The sequence below is a fragment of the Aotus nancymaae genome, unplaced genomic scaffold (assembly GCF_030222135.1).
Source record: "Aotus nancymaae isolate 86718 unplaced genomic scaffold, 86718_ANA_hifiasm-v0.15.2.pri h1tg000002l, whole genome shotgun sequence".
NCBI classification, from domain to species: domain Eukaryota; kingdom Metazoa; phylum Chordata; class Mammalia; order Primates; family Aotidae; genus Aotus; species Aotus nancymaae.
The window spans coordinates 39,452,272-39,468,435 of NW_026988413.1; the positions used below are offsets into that span (position 1 = coordinate 39,452,272).

At 37.6% G+C, this 16,164-nt stretch overlaps 1 protein-coding gene across 14 annotated transcripts in view; it reads right to left on the reverse strand.

Moving 5' to 3' along the window:
* ST7 (suppression of tumorigenicity 7) overlaps window positions 1-16,164 on the reverse strand; it is a 288,286-nt gene that overhangs the window by 214,807 nt on the left and 57,315 nt on the right. For 4 of the 14 annotated variants that reach the window (XM_012456982.2, XM_012456981.2, XM_012456976.2 and 1 more), the window contains exon 1: window positions 633-1,042. The exons of 6 other annotated variants lie outside the window; for them this stretch is intronic. In XM_012456982.2, coding sequence (XP_012312405.2) covers window positions 633-654 — 22 coding nt within the window. In that variant the 5' untranslated portion in view covers window positions 655-1,042. Of the gene's footprint in view, window positions 1-632; window positions 1,043-7,232; window positions 7,336-16,164 lie in introns of those variants that run through there. 4 more of the 14 variants (XM_064374152.1, XM_064374147.1, XM_012456979.2 and 1 more) reach the window with 3 other exon arrangements.

Consider the following 16,164-nt stretch of genomic DNA (forward strand, 5'->3'; position numbering starts at 1 on the left):
TTGTGCAGGGCCTTCTCTGCACCAGAGCAATTTCATTGTATAAGTTTTTAAAAAGATATGATCCTGCTGGACTGTGATGCTAGCCAGCGTATCAAAATTGAAGCCACTGTGGAAAAAAAATTCATCCTCAAAAATAAAGCTATTTCTTATTCATTTTTCATCTACACATAATGTCTTTATGTTTTGTAAAAATATGAAAGGAGAGTATATAATGATACCTATTTATCTCCTTAGATGAAAAATGTAAGCCTTTCTTTCCTTTCTAATAAACACTACCATCTCAGATCCTCCCAGTATCTATTTTAAGGTTTAAGCACCATTACGGAGCCTACAACAATAGATCAGTGACAGGCCTGATCCCATCAATTAACACATTCTAAGGTGGCTGTATGGATTCTGGTCTTTCTACCTCCCCCTTAGAGGCCTGGTTTTGACATATTGACATCCCTGGACTTCAGGATGAATAACCCAGTTAAGGGGAGTTCCTTCTCTGAAACCAATTCCTTTGTAATTAGAGCCAAAATACAAAGGTTGTTAATGACCTAAGGCAAAATGATATGAATTCTAAGCCAATGAAACCATGACAGCAAGCAGATTTCTAAATAGCAGAGAACTGGGATCCATTTACTTACATGAAGATTCAGTGCCAAACATGGCTGGCTCCAGAGGCTGCTTTTTAAAAATTAGAAGAAGAAAGGAAAAAAAAGAAAGAAAAAGCGAAGAGAGTGTACATGTGAGAATGAAGAGATGAGCCGGCTACACGGTAGGGGTCATGAAGCCAGACAATGCAGTCCAAGCTGTGTCCAGCTGCCAGATTCTCCTCTTACGAGCTTCAGTTTTCTCCCGTGTGATGGAAATGCAAGGTCTCTTAACAGCACCAAAAACCGAAGAGCTGCTTTTGAAAATCCACTAAGGCAAAGGAAGGCCGACGTGGCTCTTCTGGGATGCAGTGAGACTGGACTAGGTAGCAGCAGGGGCAGGACTGGGAGCAGCAGCAACAGCGGATACTGCAATCCCCAGCCCTGCTGTAGCAGTAAGACAATAGCAGGGCTTATGCATACGCTGGATGACGTCAGGGACACTGCACAGACCGACTGCGTCGCTTGAGCCAGAGGCTCCAGGGGCTCCAGGAGAGCAGCGTGATTCAAAGGGGAATTCCTTTGTCACAAAATGCACAAGACCGAGAGCCACATATATATTCCCCCTTCTGTGCAGCTCTTCATCCCCTGATACCAGGCAGTAAAAGAGAACTCAAAGAAATTTAAATATTAGCTTTATAGCAATTAACCACAAAGACATCATACATATTAGGCTTCTTGGTTTTATGCAGCATATAGAATTTTTCAAGGGAATTAAGAATATCAGAAATGAGAAAAATTATTTGCCTTAAAAAGTAATTATAGAAGAGTTCATAGTCATTTTCTCTAAGCTTATGGTAGATTGACAGATCAAGGACTGTACACTCAATCACAAGTATGTGAAAATATGTATACTATTATACATATATTCTAGGCATATAAATACATACAAATGTAACAGTAAAATAGTAGTCTTGAGTACTTAGAACACTGCTTGGCACACGGTGAGTACTCAAATGTAGGCAATTGCATTACTAGTTATTTTGCAACTATTATTCAAATGTTAAAAATGCTGCCCTAGAACTATATTTACATATTTGTATTTCTATTTCTTCATCGTGACTTTAATGAATTTCTGTCATTTTCTGGAGCAACTCAGTCATTTTAAGGCTGTGTGCACACACCTGTATATACTTGTGTACGAGTAAGCATGTGTGACAAACACATTTCTTTTTGACCTACCCACACAAAGAAATAATAGAAAATATTTTATCTCTTGACTCACTGGAACAAAAAATGTCTTCCTGCATTACCATATTCTTATAAATCTGTTTTTAAAGAAAAAGTACTAGAAGTATATGAACTTTCATTAGCTATCCATCACAAGCCAAAAAAAAAAAAAAGTTTTGTTTTGGCCAGGTGCAGTGGCTCATGCCTGTCATCCCAGCACTTTGGGAGGCTGAGGCTGGTGGATCATGAGGTCAGGAGTTTGAGAACAGCCTGGCCAACATGGTGAAATTCATCGCTACTAAAAATACAAAAATTAGCTGGGCATGGTGGCGTCTGCCTGTAATCCTAGCTACTCAGGAGGCTGAGGACAGGAGATTGCTTGAACCCAGGAGGTGAAGGTCGCAGTGAGCCAAGATTGTACCACTGCACTGCAGCCTGGGTGACAGAGTAAGACTCCGTCTCAGGAAAAAAAAAAAAAAAAGTTTTGTTTTAATGGTTGAAAAATACTGAAATGCACAAAAAGTAAATATATATACATATATAGGTAACCCCACAATCCCACACTTTAAAAAATCATGTATAGTAGGAAGTTCAAGAGTTCAAGTCTCCTCTCCACCCATTCATCCAAGGTATATACCTTTTCTAATTAATTTCTTATGTTTTGATCTCAATGCAGTTTTTAAATATTAAATTCTGCTATGAATGTGGAACCACATATTACTTTAACACCTAAAAATATCATTAGTACTTTTTCTGGTCAGTATATGTAGGATCTACCTCATCCTCTTAAGGTCTGCATAAAATTCCACTGTATGAATGTACCATAGTTTATTAAAGGTAAGTTGATCTTTTTTTTTTTTTTTTAGAGATGGAGTCTCTCACACTGGTCTAGGCTGGAGTACAGTGGCACAATCTCAGCTCATGGCAACCTCCGCCTCCCAGGTTCAAGTGATTGTCCTGCCTCGACCTTCCCAAGTAGCTGGAATTACAGGCACCTGCCAGCATGCCTGGCTAATTTTTTGTATTTTTAGTTAGAGACGGAGTTTCACTATGTTGGCCAGGCTGGTCTCATGATCTGCCCGCCTCAGCTTCCCAAAGTGCTGAGATTACAGGTGTGAGCCACTATGCCCAGCCTTGATCTTTAGCTTACTAAAAATGCTGAGCCATTAAGAAGAACATTTGATGATGCTAAAGAACAAATCATCTGTTGCAGGAAAGAATAACAATAGCTAATATTTACTGAGTGTTTACTATGTGCCAGGCACTAACCTGGGTCCTTTACATGTATTAACTCATTTAATCTTCATAATAACCCTACAAGGTAGATACCACTTTCATCCACATTTGACAGATGGTTGAATATTTTGTCAAGGTCACACAGGTAGTGAATGATATACTGGGCTTCAAACCCAGGGATTCTGGTTCCAAAGCAATACTCTTAACCACACTATGATAGTGCCTCTTGAACAATGAATAATCGTCAAAATTATATATATAAGGATTTAACTGAAATGAAGGGAAAATAGAAACCAACTCAAAATGTGAAGGGAAAAAAACCTCTTAAAAGAGAAAGGTCACCAGAGAAAACAAAAAAAAAATCACAGAAAATTGCAGGAATAAAAATGTATACCTTCAAAAATAGGTCAACAACCAAGGGAGAATATCAATAATGATGTTGAGATATAACTGTAGGAAGTGGGAAAGGATAATATAGTTCGAAAGGGTGGAACCTTAAAGCCAGAATATTGTCTTACATAGATCTATTTTAAATTGCATATGAGGTGCTGTATCATGAATAGTCACTCCAATAATGGATGGATGTGGCCATCAGAAAGGCAAGAGGGAAAGGAGAATGAGAAAATGGTCCCTGGATAAGAGATATTTTCAAACAGAGGCCATGGTGTACACATAATAACTGCTTTGCCAACTCATTTATGTTGCTCCTTTTGTTGGCTCATATGTGGGAGGGTGTATATATGTGTATGAAAATGCATTTTTCTGAGGGCCTATATTTACTTCTTGGCACAGGCTTCTATGAGTTAAAGGCTGTGATATTTTTTAAGTCTACGTTTTAGACAACTGTAACAGGATCAGTATGCTAAAAACATTAGGCATCTCACTTGCCAGGAAAACTGGACACAAATCACACTTTCTGACTCCGATGAAGATTTCTGTTACATGGAGGCCTGAGGTGTTTCTAAACACTTTAGAAGGTTTGGATCCACATTGCTGAAGACCCATCTTTGACCAAAATGATTCCAAAAGTTTAGCTCATTCCAGTTCTCTTCTCTAGTCAGCTCAGAGAAGGAACACAAAGTTTTATGTGTTGCCTAAAGAAAACATAATGAAGAAAAATGAAGGATAAATAAAACTGATATCCCTCACTATCCCCCCTCCAAAAAAAAGTCATATAATACAATCCTAGACCAAAGTGATCTTTGGATTATTCACTCTGTCTGAATATCCCTGCCTGCAACCTTGCCCTTCCTTCACAGTAAAGACAGTGCTGTTAATTTCAAGATAAAGTTAGCAATGAAAGGAAAGGTAACATTCAAAATAGTTTAGTGGTCAAAATAATAATTAAATGAGAATGCTATTGACAAAGGACAATTATAGCGAAAACCTTAAAGTCAGTCAATAGTCACTTTTATTTTATTTATTTATTTATTTATTTATTTATTTATTGTTTTTTTTGAGTCGGAGTTTCGCTCTTGTTACCCAGGCTGGAGTGCAATGGCGCGATCTCGGCTCACCGCAACCTCCGCCTTCTAGGTTCAAGCAATTCTCCTGCCTCAGCCTCCTGAGTAGCTGGGACTACAGGCACGCGCCACCATGCTCAGCTAATTTTTTTTTTTTGTATTTTTAGTAGAGACAGGGTTTCACCATGTTGACCAGGATGGTCTCAATCTCTTGACCTCGTGATCCACCCGCCTCAGCCTCCCAAAGTGCTGGGATCATAGGCGTGAGCCACCGCGCCCGGCCAATAGTCACTTTTAAAGGAAACCCTATCATGCATTCACTCAACAACTATTTTCTGGGAACCTACTGTTTTACATTCTAGGCATCAGCCATGAACGAAGCCCCTCCCCTATGAAGCTTATATCCTAGTGGGTGAGACAGAGAAACAAACACATGATATGTCAAGTGATAGTATGTGTGATGAACAAAGATAAAGAGGAATTAGAGGATAAGGAGTAATTGAATGAGAAGGTTATTTTAGGTAAAATTGTCAGGAAAGGCCACTCTAAAAAGGTGACATTTCAACAAGACCTGAAAAAACCACCTGGTTAGCATAAAAACCACATGGAAGGAAGAGTATTTCATGCAAAGGTCTTGAATAGAAGTGTTTTGAGTCCCTTAAATTTTTTTAAATAATAAATCTATTCATGAATCATCAAATATCAGTTTTGAAAGATATCCCCTTCAGTGCTATGATGATGCCATTAGTACAAAACTGTGCTAAAGGCAAAATAAATTCTCTTTTCTAATATAAAAAAATCACTCTGCCATGAAAACATTAGTTTAACGTTAGTTGTTCTCTTAACAGTTTAACATTAACAGTTTAATGTTAACAGCTTAACATTAACATTAGTTGTTCTCTTAACAGTTTAATGGACTAAATATACCTATCTTTGCAATAAATGTGTAAATGTTTATAAAAATCACTATGAAAAACAACATTCAAAAGAATCTCCCACCACGTCAGACAGATAATTTAATTAAAGTATTTATTAATGTGGTAAGAACCTAAGCCATATTTTTTCTCTACATTACACACAACTAAATTTGAAAGTGTCATATCTGTGAATTTCCCTAAAGTCATCTCCTTTGTTCACACTAAAGTTCTTCATTTCTTAGTATTCTCTTGATGTCTGTTTAGAATATTAAAGGTGTACACCTTAAAATACCAACTATACATATATGAAGTATTAAGAATAAAGAAATGTTTTAATGGCAATATACAAACTATAGAAAAACGAAAGAATTCATCAATGATGGTGTTTTTTGTGGGAGGAGGTATACATTTATAACTAAAAGCATACTGATAGTAAAGTTCTACGGTAGGATTTTACAAATTTGATTTCTTTGCATATGGCTATAATGTATTCCTTCCTGCTTCAATGTAGTACCACAAATAAAGCGAACCTTCTAAAAAGGTAGGAGCATTTTATTTCGGAGCCCTGGACCAAAAATTCTGGAATGCTAATCTTACAAGGAAAAGAAAATCAAAATGCACATATAAGACACAGATAACAGGTATACTTGCTTTAAAGAAATCCCAAATAGAAAACTAAAGATTTATAAAACAAATTTTTGGGGGCAATTGATTGCTTTAAAATGTTGTATCTTTAAAAAGTATCTACCACAGAAGTCCTTTAAATAGCAAGCTCCTAAAAGCTACATTTTAAATGATCAATTTCACGAAACTTTTATTTGCAGACTATAATTAACTGTCTTGCCAAAGATCCACCTACAGGTATAATTTATAGATACTATGTAAGTAGAGTTCAATCTGGATGCATACTGGAATTTTTATTACACTAGGTATTGAAAAGTGGGTCTCTGCCCTAGAAAAAAAAAAAAAACTTCCAATTCTTTGTTCTTTAGTTTAAAGGTAATCTGTTGGCAAACAATGTCGCCATTACCCAAAAGTCCAAATTTAGGGTAATATAATTTTGAATTGGTTGCACGAATTTTGGGCAAAGACTCATGTCCTTACCTGATCACTGCTTCACCTCCCACCCACACCTTTACCCTACCAGATGTAAGGGAAGCCTTCACTTACTCATCAAGCAACCACCTACCCATGGTTAATCTACCCTTATTTCTAAACATGTACCAATTTACCATTCAGAGAAACTAGAAATTGAGAAATAAGGCTATGCAATTTAAAAAAGGAAAAGGTTAGTTATCCATCAGAAAAATCTGGGCACATTTATACTCCGAAAATTTAGGATAAAAACTGAAATTCTCCAATTTACTTCATTACATTAACACCATCTAAAAGACAGAGCCCATACCCAAGCACAAAACCACGACCACAATACCAGAAACTCTTTGTACACTGTGTATGTATTTCATTCACTGTGTGGAATATTCTAAACTTAGGTGTTTGTACTTTAAATCCTCTGGCCTAAGAGGGGAGAAATGTGGATTAATTATGGGCTGCAGTTTAAGTCTATTTAAGTATGATCCAACTGAAATAGAAGATAACAACAAAGGTGTGCCTCAGAAATTCCCTTAAGTGCTTATCCTAAATTAATCACAATTTGTATAAAACAACTTCATACAATACTCAGGAATAAATTAATACACATTTTTTAAAGTACTCACACAATCAGTATAATTTTTAAAATATAAATTCAAAACATTATTTTTAAAGTAATTCTATATAACTGGAAAATATTTAATGTTTACTTTTACCTGTATAATCCATAATGAAGCAGTAAGCAGGAAACTGAATATTTTCCAAGTACAACTCTATCAGCTAGAAAATGAAACGGCTCCCTGGACTGACAAACCGTTCTGGGGAAGCCTCCTGCCATGTGACATTAAGCACAACCACACTTCTGCTTATCTCTTTCAAGTGGCAACGGCTGGGGCTCTGCTCTCCTTTGCCTGTTCCTTTAAATTCGTCCTTAAAAATGTCTCTCAGAAAATAACTTTTACTCCCATTTCATTCCTGTACTAATTATTAGGTTAAAACTAAATTTTGGTTTTAGATGAAAACTCTAAATAAATAGAGAAAAAATAAATTATTTTATTCCTGTAAATTAAAAGGACACAAAATATCCATATTTCTTCCTAGCTCTCAATGATATGAAGCCACATAACCTGAAAGGGGTCAGCATCCAAATTTTTAGTCACAATTTTGTCATTAGTTTCATTCATTTGATAGTACATATGCACATTTTATCCATTTGTCCATTTGAAATACATTTGACTAATTTGAAAACAAACCTAATAAAGGTGATGCAAGAACAATCCTTTAAAGCATATCTAAGACCTCCAACTCATTTATCCAAGTCCTAAAATAGACATCAGCTGGTAAGGACATATGGTCATTACTGAGACACACTCTGCCTGATGTAATCTTTAATGTCACATTGCCACATACCCTGAGCCATCTTTTCCTCCATCATTGCCAATTGTTTCAATCTTGAATATATCCTTGCTAACACTTTAAATAAACTTTAACAATAGCTACTTCATCTTGATACAATTCTTTACCTTGCCAAAAGACATAAGATAAATAAATAAATATTTACATTTTTTATCCTTTTTTTAAGCCACCTGAATGATTGGACAATTTCCAATTTAGAGTTACGTCAAATACCAACCCCTACCCTCCACCACTTCCAAATTACAAGCACTTTGAAGAAGATGAGGTACTGGCTGTTTAGAATGGTTTTGCTGGAGTAGTGAGGTGTTTTGTCTTGCTTTTGTTACTTTCCTTTCCATTGAACAGGTTTCTCCATAAGTAATTATAAAGTTGACAATGCTATAAAATGTGATTTTGAATTTTCAATACAATATCAAGAGTGTATAATTCAAATTCTACAAATTGTAGGATTACTATTATCACTTAACAGATCTCGCCAATAATTTTATTTATTTATTTTTGAGAGAGTCTTGCTCTGTCGCCCATGCTGGAGTGCAGTAGCATGATCTTGGCTCACTGCAATCTCCAGCTCCCGGGTTCAAGCAATTCCCTTGCCACAGCCTCCCAAATAGAGTAACTGGGATTACAGGCATGCACCACCACACCGCCTAATTTTTGTATTTTTAGTAGAGACGGAGTTTCGCATACTGGCTAGACTGATCTCAAACTCCTAACCTTAGGTCATCCGCCCTCCTCAGCCTCTCAAAGTGTTGGGATTACAGGTGTGAGTCGCCTTGCCCAGCCATTTCCAATAATTTTATAAAATAAATAAGAAGGCACCATTTCACTTAGTCATCTAATTGATGCTTCATTACCATAAGCAAAGCCCATTATACTACCAATCTGCTACAGTTAAAAGCTGTTAATTCTCATCAACCTTACCTGTCATTGTTGCTAAGTGAGCCTATCACATTTCTTGGGCCTTAATTCTCTTTATCTTAACCTAGGGTACAGGTTGGGAAGCTTTCCACAAGCTGTAACATTTTGACATAATTTCTTCCTGGTAATTAAGATGTGCAAATAGTTAGAACATTAATGTCATGATCGTTTTAAAATAGTAAGCTCAAAATGCCTGATAATAACTACCTAAATTTACACAAAACTTACAAGTGTGTGGAAACACTGATTGCCACTATCAAATATCACACGAAATAACATTTTATGCTTTTCACAATTTAGTAGTTAGCATGGATTTTTGAAGTTCTTATCTAATTATTTGAGTAGCACTATTTTAAGGCTTATTTTTATGCTATATGTTTTATAATTCTTGAGACAGATATATTAAGAAAATACATTTTATTAACAGAATGAGAACATAATGAAATATCTACATCAGAAAGTATAAGACCAATGGACAGATGAATAGATAGATATAAAACCTACAACCTACTTACAGTTAAGTGATTTGCCATACCTAAGAAATCCAGCAGAGGGGTTAAGAGCCAGGCTTAACAGACAGAAAAGCCAGGTTTACTCAGAGAAGATTCAGCTCCAACCTTAGCCACTTATTAGATAGCTGATCTCAATTAAGCAAGTTTTTAAATCTCTCTGGGCCTCGGTTTACTTATAAAACGACAAAAGGCCTAGATGAATGCTTAGAATGTAATAACAGCTAATATGTAGATATCACTTTATGTGTACCAGGCATTATTCTAATTCATGTATTAACTTATTTATCCCTTAAAATGACCCTAGGAGGTATTATCCCCATTTTACAGATGAGGAACTGAGGCATGAAGGATAAATAACTTATCAAAGGTTACAGATTATAATTAGCAGAGCCAGAATTCAACAGGAGTAGCCGCTAGCTCAGAATCCTTATGCTTAACCAGTTCACAATACTGCCTGTGTAGAGTAGGTGATCATAATAGAAGCCAAAAAAACAGTCATTTCAAAAACTAGGTTCATTCTTTCCATTAAAACCAAATCTACAGTGGGCCAAATATTTCAGTTTCGAGTTCATAAAAATCCTTTTTATATTCTCTCCAATTCCAACGTATGAAAAAATTAAACAGAGAAGTGGAATGAAAGGGATGATGTTTAGTCATTGTGATAGCTTAAGATGAGAGTTGTATTCCCCAGTTAAGCAGAAATAAGTAGTCAAGTGCAGAAAGCTACAACCATAAAAGGACCTGTCCTACCCAAGGCACACTCAGTAACCATTAAGTCCCACTCTACTTTTCAGTTTTCCAAATGTCACAGTAGATACTACTTGCCTGGACTCTCTAAACACTGACTGCAACTTCAAAGCTCAACAGGAAAGCCTTCAACTAGATCCCTCCACCTACCTCCCAAAGAATTGTCTCTATCTCCATCTCACTCTCAGCAAGAGAGACTTGCTGATATGCTTAGACAGCCCCTCCCGAAACAATCACATCCTGGTCCTCTACAAAACGTGTAACATTCACCTAAGTCAAAAGTTCTTCTCGGGTCACCTGTTCTAGGGACCACTATCCTAACTACAACTTCCTAAGGCAACAGTGTGTTATACTTACTTCACTCTGCACCCTGGATCCCATACCAGAGTCCTGCTACAATTTAACCCTTCAAGATCCAAGTTGGAGAAAGAATCATTATTGAATCAAGAGACCTGGAGTCTAGCCAACAGTACCAATTATTAATTGGTAATAATTGGTATCTCTCTAATCTAAGATAAATCCTAGAACCCCTGTACGTATCTGTTCCCTCACTGGTAAAATGAGGAGGCTGAACTGGATAATCCTTAAGATCTAGTCCAATTTTAATAATCTAAGATTCTTCCTTAAATCAATTACAGTCAGATGAGAAAACTCAAAAGTAACTCCTGCTGATACCTACTCCTTTTCTGGCCCCCAGCATCCCCTCTTCTGTCCTGCCAGGGTTTTAGGAATAGCCCCTCCTCAAAGGAGCCAGGGTATATTGCCCTAATCCAGTGTGTTTATGTTGGATGATGTTCTGGGGAGCCTCCTCCTGTTTACAGGGACACTGTTCCTTTCTAGAGAGACCCCCAATAACTCAGCCTGGTGGTAAGCAAACAAATACACACACACACACACACACACACACACACACACACACACCCCATACTCAAACTGTTGGAGGACCTGCCTATTAGAGGGTTGATGATTCATGGCCTGGTGGGTCACACCTCTTAGGACAATGCAGCCTGGGTGCCAGCAATAAAGCTTCTGAGGGAGACCCTTCTTCCAGGACCTGATTGAGACAGCTGGACATAGAGTATGAAGCTTTCCATAGATAACAACTCAGGGGCTGAGACATAGCTCTCCTCTCTTTCTCTTTCATGGCCTTCTTCCCTGTCCCTGAAGTAGCTCCTGCCACGTGAGTCCACAGTCCGCTACTCTCCTCAGAGGAGAACAAGCATGGCTCCCACTTCACTCTTCCCTCTTAAAACAGAAAATCACAACTTTATCATAAGATCTTACATCACATTTCCAACTTATACAATAACTCATTTGGTTACTATATATGTTTTAAAACTCCAGGGTTGAATTATAAATGTTCATTCTATTTTTCTGCATTTCGGACATGAAAATAGGGGATTTTCCCTCTAGTCTCAATTCTCATCAACATGTCAAAGCTAAGTCAAAATGCCTTAAGGTTATGTCACATCCCAACTTTCCCTTATTACTAAGTCAGAACAGTTTCTAAGATATCTCATCTTGCTGCTCCCCCAGGCTTCTTGCCACCCACTCTGGCCTGCATCTGCTTCAGCCTCTCTGTTTCATGTTGCCATCCTCGTTGGCGTTGCTTACTGAGCCCCAGGTCTACCTCATGGCCTGTCTCAAAATGTGAGAAGACTCTATTGTAAAAGGATTCTCTAGATGCAGAAGCTTCCTAGAGAGTATGCTCAGCTCCTCCCATCAGTGGGCTCTACTCCCAAGACCTCAAAACTTATGTAAGCTAAGACAGATGAGCATGTGGCACTAACCAGAGGAGGGAATCCAGCTACTCAACTCAATATCATGATCCAGACCAGTGCTCCACATTCTCCATGGCACTAACCAAACTAGTTACTAGCTACCTAGAACCAAGGCAATGGTTCTGAGGAATCGTCAACTACTTTCACAGATAACAATCATCCTCAGTGGGCACAAAAGCATAATGATGACCAAAGGCATGAGTAAAACATAAGAGAAGATCTGCTTAACCAAACTCCAAACTTTCAGATAAGGGCTCTTTCTGGATACACAACACCTGTTTGTTGTTATGCTTTAAAAGGATGGTGGCAGGCCGGGCGCGGTGGCTCAAGCCTGTAATCCCAGCACTTTGGGAGGCCGAGGCGGGTGGATCACGAGGTCAAGAGATCGAGACCATCCTGGTCAACATGGTGAAACCCCGTCTCTACTAATACAAAAAATTAGCTGGGCACGGTGGCGTGTGCCTGTAATCCCAGCTACTCAGGAGGCTGAGGCAGGAGAATTGCCTGAACCCAGGAGGCGGAGATTGCGGTGAGCCGAGATCGCGCCATTGCGCTCCAGCCTGGGTATCAAGAGCGAAACTCCGTCTCAAAAAAAAAAAAAAAAAAAAAAAAAAAAAGGATGGTGGCAATGATGGCAGGATCCCCAGTTCTCAGTGGCTGCAAAGCACACATCTCTTATATGGCTGTAGGGCCACTCCCTTCTTACAGGGGCCTCAACAGAACTAAAATCAAGTAACCACAGCTGGGAAAAGGGGGTAAATAACTTTTATAAGAGATGTTATGTGGTCTCCCAATCACTGATGTTTAACTCTATCAGAAGATGACTATAAAAAAGGACACTGGGTTTATGTGTTTAAGGTTAACCAATAAAAATATATATCAATTAATGTTGATGTATAACTAGGAATCATGAGAAACATTACTAAAGTTACTAAAATGCCTGATAAAAATAAGGATTAAGATTTTCTTCCTATAAATATGGATCCAACAATAAATATGCTTATCCATTTTACACCCTGACAGTGATGGCCATTTTATATACATTTGAATCAAAGCTCTAGTGTAATGATCAGAATCAAACTATAGGTTTGTACAACAAACAGGGAGGTACCCAAGCCAGACATATCCCTCTAGAAAAGCTTCTTTAGGCAAACCACAGACCTTCCTGTGTGGTTTTGGTCTGTTCACATGATTGGCAAAAGGAACCACTGGAAAATAAGCAAAGAAAGTCATAAAAAATAGTCATGAATGGACTAGTGTGGGTTGTCCCAGAGGCAAAAAAAAAAAAACAGTGGAGAAATTCTTTAAGGAATATAGTAGTCTACAGCTGCAGTTCTGGGTAAGCAAAGATCACAAATTTCCATGGTACTCCAAAACAAATCATTCTCAATGTTTTCCTGTAGGAGTTGGCAAATTCTTTCTATAAAGGGCCAAATAGTAAATAGCTTAGATTTTGTGGGACCATCTGGTTCCTGTCACAACTACTCTACTATTTTAGTATAAAAGTAGCCATAATACATAAACAAATTAGTGTAGCTATGTTCCAATAAAACTTTATTTATAAACTTTGAAATTAAATTTCTTATCATTTTCACATATCATGAAGTATTATTCTTTTGAAACTTTTTTAGTGATTTAAAAATGTTAAAAGAAAACATTGTTAGCCTTTTAAACAATGTTAGAAAACATTGTTTAAAAAGGTTAAAAGAGATATAGACCAATGGAACAGAACAGAGGCATCGGAGGCGACACAACATATCTGCAACCACCTGATCTTTGACAAACCTGAAAAAAACAAGCAATGGGGAAAGGATTCCCTGTTCAATAAGTGGTGTTGGGAAAACTGGCTAGCCATATGCAGAAAGCAGAAACTGGACCCCTTCCTGACACCTTACACTAAAATTGACTCCAGATGGATTAAAGACTTAAACACAAGACATAACACCATAAAAACACTAGAAGGAAACCTAGGCAAAACCATTCAGGACATAGGCGTAGGCAAGGACTTTATGACCAAAACACCAAAAGCATTGGCAACAAAAGCCAAAATAGACAAATGGGACCTAATCAAACTCCACAGCTTCTGCACGGCAAAAGAAACAGTCAATAGAGTGAATCGGCAACCAACACAATGGGAAAAAATCTTTGCAGCCTACCTGTCTGACAAAGGGCTGATATCCAGAATTTACAATGAACTAAAAAAGATTTACAAGAAAAAAACAAACAAGCCCATTCAAAAATGGGCGAAGGATATGAACAGATACTTTACAAAAGAAGACATACATGAGGCCAACAAACATATGAAAAAATGCTCATCATCACTGGTCATTACAGAAATGCAAATCAAAACTACATTGAGATACCATCTCACGCCAGTTAGAATGGCGATCATTAAAAAATTTGGAGAAAACAGATGCTGGAGAGGATATGGAGAAATAGGAACACTTTTACACTGTTGGTGGGAGTGTAAATTAGTTCAACCACTGTGGAAAACAGTGTGGCGATTCCTCAAGGACCTAGAAATAGAAATTCCATTTGACCCAGCAATCCCATTACTGGGCATATACCCAAAGGATTATAAATCGTTCTACTATAAGGACACATGCACACAAATGTTCACTGCAGCACAGTTTACAATAGCAAAGACCTGGAACCAGCCCAAATGCCCATCGATGATAGACTGGACAGGAAAAATGTGGCACATATACACCACGGAATATTATGCAGCCGTTAAAAACGAGGAGTTCACAACCTTCGTAGGGACATGGATGAACCTGGAAAACATCATTCTCAGCAAACTGACACAAGAACGCAAAATCAAACACCACATGTTCTCACTCATAGACGGGTGTTGAACAAGGAGAACACATGGACACAGGGAGGGGAGCACTATACACGGGGGTCTGTTGGGGGGGAGGGGGGATAGCAGGGGGATGGGGAGTTGGGGAAGGATAGCATGGGGAGAAATGCCAGATATAGGTGAAGGGGAGGGAGGCAGCAAATCATACTGCCACGTATGCACCTATGCAACAACCTTGCATGTTTTTCACATGTACCCCAAAACCTAAAATGCAATAAAAAAATAAAAAAATAAATAAAATAATTTAGGAGTCACCCTGAAAAAAAAAAAAAAGGTTAAAAGAAAACATTGCAAGTCACACAAAAACAGGCAGCCCATGGGCTACAGTTTGACAACTCCTGTTCAACAATATTTACTATAGTTGATTTGACCCTTCTCTGCAAGAGCTCTGATCTTCAGTTAGGTCTCTGCCATTGACAAGATTCACAAAGATAATGGAATCCATCAACAACTGCCTGATTGCGTCAGGGTTAGAAATTCAAGAAAACTTTCATCCCAATTTCCTTCATTTCTAATGATACTATAAACAATACCTCATTCCCTATCACATTAGAATTGGTGATAAATGTTCAGTTATTTTCTGAGAAATCATCGACTACTTTTACAGACAAGAAAAACCACATACCTCCAATTCACATACATCTCTAGCCTTGCAGATTATATAACAATGGAAATCATGAGCTAAGATTTCCAAGTCTCCTCAATTATAGTATAAGCCAGGAAGACTTTCTATAAAACATACTCATAGTGTAGAACAAAAGTAATAGCTAGTTTGTATGAGAAAATCTGACCCTGTTCACCAACAATAGCTGAAAGGGAATTACTGAGAAACAAGAAACAGGCTACAATCCTAACTGCACAGTTAATTAATTTAGTTAGACATTTTACAACAGTATCACTTCATTTATGAAATGAAGAAGTTGAAATTATTTCTGTGTTTTTTTTCTAGCTCTAAAATACAACAACTCTGTAATGAGCTATGCTAACCTACCTCATTAAGGGTTTCAGCATATTTCTATTAAAGTCCACATGGATGACATTTTTTTCTTTTGTCATTAGCCTTCAGATAAGAGGCAGATAATTTCCTCTCTGCTCATTTGTCTCTGGTTTTTTGAAAGGCTATTGAAAATATATTTCTAATCAAGACAACTGGTACATTCTTACTATTTTAACACAGATTCTTACAGTTTAACAAAGATATAGATGATTGTAAGATAAAATGTAGTGAAGTGTATTACTTGGAAAATGTTTCTAGAAACAGACATTTGTGCCTGTTGCAACCACAGACTTCAAGTTGTGGAGCTTCCCTACCACAAAAGCATTTAAGTCAGGTCTATAAACTACTACAGACATTAGTCTTCAAGAAAACTGCTTCACTTTTCCACAATAATCACACCCTTGATCTATCCAAACC